The 10,066-nt window shown below is 52.0% G+C and overlaps 1 protein-coding gene across 3 annotated transcripts in view; it reads right to left on the bottom strand.

Moving 5' to 3' along the window:
- Positions 1-403: 403 nt before the first annotated feature.
- Positions 404-10,066, bottom strand: part of P3H2 (prolyl 3-hydroxylase 2) — a 75,195-nt gene continuing 65,532 nt past the window's right edge. For 2 of the 3 annotated variants that reach the window (XM_005443637.3, XM_055723711.1), the window contains exons 8-15: positions 9,933-10,027; positions 6,962-7,089; positions 6,292-6,387; positions 6,054-6,204; positions 5,413-5,530; positions 4,865-4,940; positions 3,791-3,931; positions 404-2,719 (exon numbers count right to left, since the gene is read on the bottom strand). In XM_005443637.3, coding sequence (XP_005443694.2) covers positions 2,627-2,719; positions 3,791-3,931; positions 4,865-4,940; positions 5,413-5,530; positions 6,054-6,204; positions 6,292-6,387; positions 6,962-7,089; positions 9,933-10,027 — 898 coding nt within the window. In that variant the 3' untranslated portion in view covers positions 404-2,626. Of the gene's footprint in view, positions 2,720-3,790; positions 3,932-4,864; positions 4,941-5,412; positions 5,531-5,662; positions 5,757-6,053; positions 6,205-6,291; positions 6,388-6,961; positions 7,090-9,932; positions 10,028-10,066 lie in introns of those variants that run through there. The other variant, XM_055723710.1, reaches the window with a different exon arrangement.

Here is a 10,066-nt window from a genome sequence, read left to right as displayed (position 1 = left end):
GAGGCTGCTCCACCATCCTCTACCAAAGCTGGTTGCTTCACCAGAAGCCAGCCAGCACCCTGCTTCACTCCCCAGACTGCTGCACACCCCAGCAGCACACAGGGGCTGTGACACCCTCCTCCTGCTCTCCAAATTGCCTGAAGCTTGCCAATGGTACGTAAGTTATTAGGCGGCTGGATACAGAGCAAAGGAGATGGACAGGCAGCCAAATGCGCACAGAGAGGTTTGCTTAGTCCTGTCCACATCAGTTCTCTTGACACTCATCCAGCACGGGGCATCTGTGTGTGCCCTAGGGCCTGGGGCAGGAAACCCCAAAGGGAGAGGCACCATCGTGAGACAAACTGCGTATCCCCCAGTCTCCCCTTCTAATATTTGGCTTAAAAAAGACAAAGACAGGCCAAGATGTTGTGTTTAGTTTATTCCGCCTGGATTTAGACACAGCTCTGGCTAACCACCTCAGCAGCAAACAAGCCATGACTGGTGCCAGCCCCTCGCCTCCCCCCAGGAGGACCAGCCAGGGGGATCCCTGCAGCCCCGGGAGGGCAGGGGCTGCACTGAGCTGCTTGGAGGGGGCAGCTCTGCAGGATGCGCTCAGGCAGACATGGCTGTCAGGGAATAGCAGCACAAACTTGCACCGAAGGTACAGCACACAGGAGTCAAGCCTTGGATGAAATAGCATGGTGCAGGCAGGGGGTCAGCATAACTGGTGTTTCAGGTCTCCAGCTGCCTTCCTCTTCTTTCCCCCAGCTTTTCCTCTAGCTGCTTTTAAAAGGGGGTTTAAGCATTTACAGAAGAAGCATTTAAGCAGGGAAGGGTGTCTGAAGGCAGAGACCTGTGGGAAGTTCTTTGGGGAGACAACACAACAAATCTTTTCAGCGGTCTATGAGGAAGGGAAATAGACAACCTCAAAGAAACGCACCACTCTGGTGGCTCAGAAACACGCAGAGCTTTCTCCCCTGCAGATTCGACATTGGAGGAGGTGCAGCAAATAACTCTTCCATCACTTTCTAGGTGGTAATGGTGCCTGCTTCCCGGTCTGTGCATTTTGTTTTCTAGATGTGTTGAGCTCCCCTCTATCTTGCCCAGGACCAGTTTTTGAGGAGGTCTCTACAGAAGGGCCATCCTTGTCTACGGCCTCTGCATGGGAAGAAGGTGCTTCAGAGCCTGGAAGGTTTGGATAGGCACAAGCTGCATGAACAAAGAGAAAAGACAATTCCCTATTGCAGATTTTAAGTGCTGGGAATGCCAAAGCTGGCAGAGGAGCGGAAAAGGACTGAGAAAGTGCCAATGCTGCAGGGTGCTGAGCAAAGATGCTCAGGGATGCAAACTCCAGCCAAGATCCCTGCAGTGCTTCCCAGAGAGAAATTCAACAGTGAAGATTGCTGCAACTGGCCTTTTAGGAACTTCTTTCTAGCAGCAAGGAGCAGTTGTTGGGTCAAAATAAGAGCTGTCCCTATGTCTGGGGCATGGGCAATTCCGTGACTTAGTGCTTGTTCTGACTGAGATAGTGGCTGCTCTGATCCCATGCACAGGACTTGATTTAATGATGGGACAGAGATGATTTACTAGCTTAGCAGCAGTTACTGGCATAGTAAATCTCTTGTGATGTGACATGTACTTTCACTGCAACACCCTCAAACTGGGTCAGAAATACCCTGAGCAAATAGATGCCACCACACCATGAACATCTGCTGCTTCTGCACTGCCAGACTGGAGGACACAGCCAGGACATCCCGAGTACAAAGCCGCACCATGATCATCCAACACCGTAACACTGTAACTTCCCTAAGTCTTTCAGCTCTTTTCCAACATGGACCAGGAAGTGATGATATTTTAACTTTGGAATTTACCAGCAGCAGCACTGGGCTGGAAGCTCAAAGGGTGCAAGTGTGAAACAGTTTATTTCGTGCATCCCAGGATATTAGCCAGAGAAGGGACTGAACATGCGTGACAGACCCTGTTTCACCAGCGTCAGCTGCAAATCAAACCCCTTCATGCCTGTGCACAGCTCGTGCCCCTGCCCAGCAGGTGATTTCTGGAAGCTCTACTCAGAATTAATGCCCAGACTCCAGCTTTGCATGGCTACACAGAGACATGCATTTTGCTAGGGCTTGGGGTTTCCTTCGCTTTTTTCCCTAAAAAGCATTATTTCAAAGGGTGAAGGATGCCAAGATGGAAAGGCCAGCCACAACTGACTCATGCTCATTTCCCCCACGGCAGCACTGCCCCGGTCTTCAGCCTAGCACTTAGCAGGGGCAGCAAGACTGGGCTGTTAGCACACCTGAGACATTTCTCTAGCAGAAGCTAAAGAAAAGCAGCTATTTCTGGTTAAGAAAGAAAAAAAAAAAAGGTCCTGCAAGGGGGTATAGTGAGCCGGAATGAGTCCTGAGAAGTGCTAGAGAAGAACAGGGAATGCTGCTGGTGGCGGAGTCAGCCCCAGCAGGAGATGCTGGCACAGGATAAGGGGTCCCAGCAAGAGCTGTGCTAAACACAGAAGAGGCACTCCTGAAATCCACAACCATATTAACCTGTTAATTTATACAGCATCTCTGTACAAAAATAGAAGGGTTCTAATAAGATTAACAATATTAAATAAATATATAATAGAAAAAGTCTTTGGCCTAGTTCATAGCTCATCCTTTGGGTTGATATTCATTTCACTGGGTCCTAGATGCTCCTGGTCCAGCATGGCGATCACTTCATCTGCTTGGATTCGCTCCTGCAAAAGGGGAAGGTAAGAAACTGTAACGGCAGAGCTTCAGTGCCTGCTCCCAGCTTATTCAGCGTGGCTCAGCCTGCTGGGAGGGCTCACAGCAAGCAGCTCATCCAAGGGCCAGCAGTATAGCTCAGAGGACAGGGGACAGCCTGGGCCCTGACGTGGCGGTTTGCTGGGCAGAATTAATTAAATCATTTTGTACCTCAGTTCTCTCCTCCCTCCAGGGGCTGCAGTAGTTGGGGCAGAGCTGAGGTACTGCAATTCCCTTATCACAGCTCGCTAGCAGCCACAGCCACAGCACACCCCCCTCCTGTCCCGTCCAATTGATGTCGATTTCCAGCTCCCTGGGCAGGGCGGATCTCCTACCATGCACCAAGCATGGAAGAATTTCAGCTAGTGCCAAAAAGCAGGGAGGCAGTAAAGTGCATGTCTGAAAAGAAGCTTCTTCCAAAAACCTCACAACGCACCTGTATCGCAAGGCAAAGGCATGAGGGTTTTTCTCTCTCCCTGCACCTAGTTGTGCTTGGTCTTTTATCTTTTATTCTAATAGACCAGGTTTGCTATCAAAGGGAGACAGGGGCTGGCACAGCACGCTTTCAAAACAGAATCTGGAGGTTCTCTGGTAAAAGGCACTACAGCGCAGATCTTGCAAGGCATCCGGGCGCCCAGACCCATGGACTTCAGGCTACCAAACCACCTAGGAGGACCTAGCAGCTGCTGCACATCGCTCCGGCCTCCGAGCTGTGGATGGCTGCGGAGAACTTCCCTGTTCATCAGGTTATTGCCACTAGGTGTCAGAAATGGCCAGCCCAGCCCTGCAGAGCTTCCCACACCCCACTCCGCACACAGCCCTGCACCCCCGGCGTGCTCAAAAAGAAGGCTGGCAGGGAAAACCAGTCAGCCCTGGGGCCACCAGTTCAGGTCCCTATGGTGCAGTGGATGAGAAGGCTGCTGCAGGGCGTGCAGTGGGGGGAAAACAGATCTGCTGGGACAGGAGGCTGAAGATGGTCCTGGTTCCTCTGGGATGCTGGATACCCCTTCTAGATCCCCGCATATCATAATGGATGGACTTACCAGCTCTCTGTACAGTGGGTCCAAGGTGAACCAGAGAGCCACAGCACACCGCTGGCCTTTGGTAACTGCCTTCACCCCGTGGGGGTTCTCACCTCCTGACGAGAAGCTGATCATTCGCCCACACTTGGGCTTGATGGAGGCCTGTGGGAAAACAGGCAACACCAGGGTGGCAAGGAGCAGCATGGCTGCACGCACTGGCCTTGTCTGGGCTTGCCGTGGTCCAGGGCCTGAGACCTTACTGGGCATCTCTGCATCACCCCAGTGAGCTGCTCTGGAGGACATGCAGAGCTCTGGGCATGGCTGCAAAAATGTGCGGGGTAAATAGGGAGGTGTGAGGCTTGGTCCTGCTGTGCAGGTGTCACACACAAAGGAGATGGTGGCACGCAGTTCTTGCAAAGCCTGCAGGTGACCAGCTATGGCAAAAGAGAGCCACGGATAACTCCAGGAAGGTTCAGGCTAACCCTGGCATGGGCTGTGAAATGCCCTTCTTCTCTCTGCTGAGTTCACAAGAGGTATCCTGCAGGACCTCAGCAGCAGAAGTACCAACCAAATCAGCCCTCAGGCACTTAGGTAGACACAGTCTACCCTCCAGCATCTACCGGACTTCAGAGCCCCAGCATGGCGCCCAGACCCTCTGTCCAGTCATGGAGGGGGTGCCCGGCTTCCCTAATGACCCCACACAGAGCTGGGGGCTCGTGCCTGTGCCCCATCCGTCTCAGGGACTGATGTCCACTGCTGTGAGCCACTCTGGAGCAAGAGACCTGGGCCAGGCACTGCCTATGTATGGAGGCATCGCTTCATGTTCGGCCACGAGATGGGGTGGGAGCTCAGCAGTCCTCCAGGCAGGGACAACCATCAGCCCTCCCTCAGCCTGTGCAGGGGTGGTGCAAAGCCCTGATCTGCAGGCTTCCAGCTCTGCACAGCCTCTGGGAGTGGAAGAGGTCTGTGCACCTCTGACAGCAAGTTTTTGTATGGGCTGTTTGCACGGTAGGAGCCACAGGCTGCCTGGGGGACCCCAGAGCCCCTGAGCACGGGCTGCCAACGAACAACATTTGGTCCACAGCACTGACTTACCGTCACAGTTTTGGCATCCATCTCAGTGAAAATGAACTCGCCTCCTTCGAAATCTGCATTCATATACAGGAGGGCACTAGGGGAGGAAGCACAAGACCGTCGTTGAGGGGAGCAGCAGGGAGGGCTCACGGCTGACCCGACCCCCAGGACAGATCCCACATCGCTCCACCAAGATGTGGGTGGGGGATGCCAGAGCGGGAGAGGACCCACTGCAGGGCTGGTCGGGGCTACCCAAGGTACACCCATTTCAGAGCCACAGCTGAGCACCAACAGTTCTCGCCTAGGGAACAATTCTCAAAATGTCCCCTGGGTCCTACCAGCTCTCACCCTCCTGTTCTGCACCAAAAACACCTGACAGAGACACAGTGCTGTGGGCCACAGCTGGGATCTCCTGACCCTGAAATATCCCAGAGGCATTAGAGTTAAAACTCTGCCTTGAAGCTTAGCCACGATGCTTGTTGCCAGCAGAAACTACCTGCTGGATCTCCAGGGGGTCCCTGGGTGCCCTTGGGAGCAGCTCCCCCTTTGTTTCCTTCCTTCCTTCCTACCTGTAATCCCGAAAGGTGTAGGCAGGAGGCTCCTTCCAGCACTCATTGGCCTCAGGGTCCAAGAGGCAGTTGTCAGCATGGATGGGGTGGCTCAGGTCATTCCTCCTCTCCTGCTGGCCTAGGCAGGACCATGTGGAGGAAGGGGGAAGGAGAAGGGGTGGATGAGATGGAAATGCCATGGTGTGTGGGGTTCTTCCCAGGGTGGCAGCCTGCCCCGACCCCACTCCAGGCGATGTTCACAGGTGAGAGGAGGAAAGGCAAGGCTGGGGAGAAAAGGCAACATCTGAGGACTCAGATCTGCACAGCTCTCCCTGTTCCTTACTGCAGGGAAGCGAGATGGAGAGCTGGGAGTGGGATGGAAAGGAGAAGGGACAGTGAGAAGAGGCAAGAGAGAGAAGAAAAGAGGAAGTTGGAGACATAAAAAACAAGAGACATCCCAGAAATCAGCTTCTTTGGGACAGCAGTGCCCACCCTTTGCTGCTTTAGGGATGGTGACTTTCCCCAGCTCTTGGCCACCAGTCTAAGCGTCAGGCAAAACCAACCTACTCTCAGGCTTGGGTCCCCCAGTTGTAAACCCACCGTGGGGGGTTGGACCCCTCCTGTCCTCCCAGCCCTGCCCCGGTGGTCCCCTGAGCCCTCACCAGACAGAGCGGTGCGGCACACCAAGTGGGTGTAGGAGAAGTAGAGCGTGGAGTTCAGCATGAAGTAGGACTCGACGATCCTGCGAGCCTTCTCGCTGATATCATAGAAGAGCCGGGCACTCTTCAGCGGGACGCGGCCCTCATAGCCATACTGGGCAAGGAGAAGGCGCGAGAGAGGTCAGTGCCGCACACCGGCTGGGAGGGAGGGCATGGGAGAGGAGGAGGAAGGAGATGGTACCTTGAGGGCTTTGAGGACAGTGGCTCCTTCAAATCTCTCATTCGGGGTGTGAGGGGAGGTTTTTCCCCTGTAACCGTCTCCAGCCAGCATGATCCCCTGAAGGACACAAACCCACGTTAGGAGTGGACTGGTTCCCCAGGAGAGGGGGAGCGGCAATAGAAGCACCTGCCACCCTCTTCCCCAAATCCCCCAGGTGCTGCAGCTGTCCAGGAACACAGTCCATTCTGAAATGCTGGAAAACAGCCAGCGACCTCCCAGCCGGGGATGTTCAGACACCCACAATCCCTCCCAGGCTCAGTTAACCATGAATGAGAAGGCTTAACCAGGCTTGTGGATGAGCATCCTTTGGGGTTGTTTATAACACGGGGCAAGGAGCTATATAGATACAACAAGGGCAAAGAGCACAGGCTCTGTCTTGCAGCGTGTTTCCAAGAATAGCCCAAGATAGAGCAGCAGCTCCTGTGCTGCAGTTATGGATGTGTTAGGAAGCATCTGACTGCTCTCCATGGGCATCCTGGCATCAGTTGCAAGACTCAAGAGCGAGGTATGAACCCAGAGCCTCCCCAGGGGTTGATCACACATTCAGCTCTAACAAGCCAGATGCTGGGGAAAGCATCAGATACTCAGCCCAGGTGGCAGTCACATCCACGCAGGGGCATTGCCTACTCACACTGGCCACTCTGTGAAGCTCTCGGCACTGCTCCTCCGAGATGACATTATCCAGTAGTACTCGCTGGGTGCCATTCAGCTGCTGTGAGTTGTAGACAAACTTCACGTCGCTGTAAAGAAGCGGACCCCCTGATGGAAAGAGACACAAAACAACCCTGCTGAACATGCCCTGGCCTCGTTGACATCTTGTACCGTGGCTGAGGGCCAGCTGAAGTCACCCGGGTGTGTTGCCAGGGAAAGAGCTTCACAGCAGAGAGCCGAGTTTAGCTTCACATCAGCAACAAAAGAAAGAGAAACAATGGAAACACACAGAGATTAAATCCATTTGCTGCAAGAGCATCAGCATTTTCCACCTTCTCATTAGCTGCCTTGCAAACGCAGTGATCACAGCCTGAAAATGCCAAAACCTGACGAGACACGATGAGAGACAGGGACACTGGCTAACTTGGCTCTCCTGCCCAGCAGCCAACATCAATGGAAACCATAAGTTTCCATTGCATTTGAGCTGTGCAGATCTTGCCAGCTTGGCATGGAAAGCTGCTCTCTGCAATTGTCATCAGTGGGTTTTTTGTCTTACACACACAGAAAAACTAATGCAGTGCCGAGCTTGCAGCAAGTATCGCTTGTTCTCCACCAAGAAGTGGGGCTGCGAGTGGGTGAGCTGGGGGACCCTGAGGACAATCCTCCTCTGCAGAGGCAGAGGAGCTGCCATGGTCATCCCTGCCATCCCTTTCTCCCTGCCTCCAAGCTGCCTCCCCCTGCCCACCAGAAGCTCGGTTGCATTTTGGACGTCCCAGGTAGCATCCCTGGGATGGGAGTACAACTGTGGCTGGGCTCCCGCCTGATACAGGGCGACTGAGCTTTGCCACACGCTGAGTGAACAGACAAGAAGAGAGAGATTAGCTCTTTACAAGAAATTTGGATCCATCCCCATCAAATTTGCCTGATCAGAAAAACGTGGCAAGGCCACTAAATCACCATCCTCTGAAGCCTCTTCCCCTCATCTGCTCGAAGAGAGAGAACACAAGAAATAGCAACAATAAAAACCTAAACCAGATGTTTCTCCAGGAGGAGGGCGAAATGCATCTAAATTGTGGGGAAAATTATCTGTTGTCACAGAGCCACAATAAAACAGAGGAAACAGAGCCACAGAGCTCCTCTCACCATGTGGCACAAGGAAACTTCTCTGTTAAACTGTTTTTATAATTACTATTTTTCCTGTCTGTTGAGGCATACTGTGTGGTTTTGGAAGGTCTCCCTGGCCTATGGAGGACATGTAACCCTGAGGGCAGAGCCCCACCACTAGCCCACAACTTTATTGCTGAAGTTAGGATTCTTGGAACCGGAAAAGATGGGACATTCCTCATCCTCACTTTGCTGTTCTTGTTGCTCCATAATAGCATTTATTATAAATGCAGCTGGATCAGAAACAGGACTCTGAATTCCAGACCCCTGGCACTCTCCAACTCAGGGCTGAGTTTTCCCCCTCGGATGTTGCTCTCCCCCAGCCGTAAGCATGCGAGAGATGAACCTGGAAGGCATCACTCACCACTTCCCCAGTTCCTTCTGTTCCTCCCAGGGAACCAGCGGGGGCTGCCCTGTGCTGTGAACACTGAACACTTGTACCACACTGGTGCGCACTCCTGGCTGCCTTCCTTGCCCCCACCGCCTCTAAGCACCAGCAAAGAGAGAGACCCGTTCCCCTGTGTGTGCTCTGTGAAAAACACCCCAAGAAACTGGGGATCTTTTTGGGCTTTTGGGAGTGAAGGAAATGGCAGAAAGGAGGAAGGGGGAAGGAGAAAAGTACAAAAGAGAAGTACAAAATTAAAAAGGGGTTTTCGTTTTCTCTTTTGGCCTTTTCTTTTTCCAAGTGAAAAGAGAGAAAGAAAAAAAGACAAAAGAGAAAGGAAGCTGCTGGATGGACAAAATTTCCATTTTCTTTTTGAATGGTTTCAGTTTTCTTTGTAAACTGGAAACATTCTGCAACTAAACCAGAACAAAGGCAGAGAGAGAAGAAAAAACAGAGAAAGACACACTCTGAAATTATTTGGTTACAGAAGGCAAACAGGCCAACACATATAAATCAACCAGCGCTTGGCTTAAGCAAGCTCTACAGCATCTTTCTGCGGTATTCACCTATTTTATGTATGGCTAGGGAAGGGATAACAATACTCTGAACATAACGCTAAGCAGCTGGGGACAACTTGGGCCATGGAAAGCTGTGAAATTCCCCAAAAAGTGCAACCATCCATTGCATTACAGGGAGGTTTAATTGCCTGCTGCTGTGGAGCTGGCCCACTAGAGACACAAGATGCCTCCTGGCTTGAGATGCCATTGTTTTGCAGTGAGGAGAATGCTTTGGTATTTGGCTACAATACAGTTTTTCAAAATTGTTATGGGGGAAATCTTGTCTGTAGTAGAAAATGTTATGGTATCTTCTTTGGTTGCTGAAAATGTGCTGAAATTAGTTGAAATATCTGCCGACAGGCCCTAAAACCAAGTGATTTGATATAAACCAAAACATGAAATAACTAGCCAGTCTGCAAACAGAAATGTTTTTTAATATGGTGCTATCCAGCACATTTAGCAAAGCCAAACCAAAGTTCCCAAACCCTAATGCCTCCAGCATCCATCCTTCAGCAGCCTAGACAACAGGGAACATTTAAATCTTAAAAGTACTTGGGGAAAAGACTACTGGTTGCTGGTGCTACCTTCCCCATGGTGAGCAGGACCCAGCTCCACATCTCATGGCTCTCTAATGAGCAGCTCAGCAGGTGGGAAAAGCAAGCCCAAGAGCAGAGCAGTGCCCAGAAATGCTGTGACAGCATTGACAATTTCTCTGTCTCTTAAACAAAACTTCAACCTCTTCAGACAGGATTGGCCCTCATTACTCAGCAGCCGGCCTTTGCAGTCTGTAGCCTCTAGTGACAGAAGAAAACCTGATTTTCTTGAAACATCTTCATCAGACTTACCCTCCTTCAACTCTCGATCTGGCTTTGGCATGGGTTTCTTTGCCAGGGACAGCCGTGGCCCATCCTCTGGTTCACTGCTAATACTTGATGGGACACTGAGGAGCAAGAGAGAAGAGGAACATCACGACTTAGCC

This window comes from Falco cherrug, chromosome 11, assembly GCF_023634085.1.
Source record: "Falco cherrug isolate bFalChe1 chromosome 11, bFalChe1.pri, whole genome shotgun sequence".
Classification (NCBI taxonomy): Eukaryota; Metazoa; Chordata; class Aves; order Falconiformes; family Falconidae; genus Falco; species Falco cherrug.
This window is presented reverse-complemented; position numbering and strand designations above follow the sequence as displayed.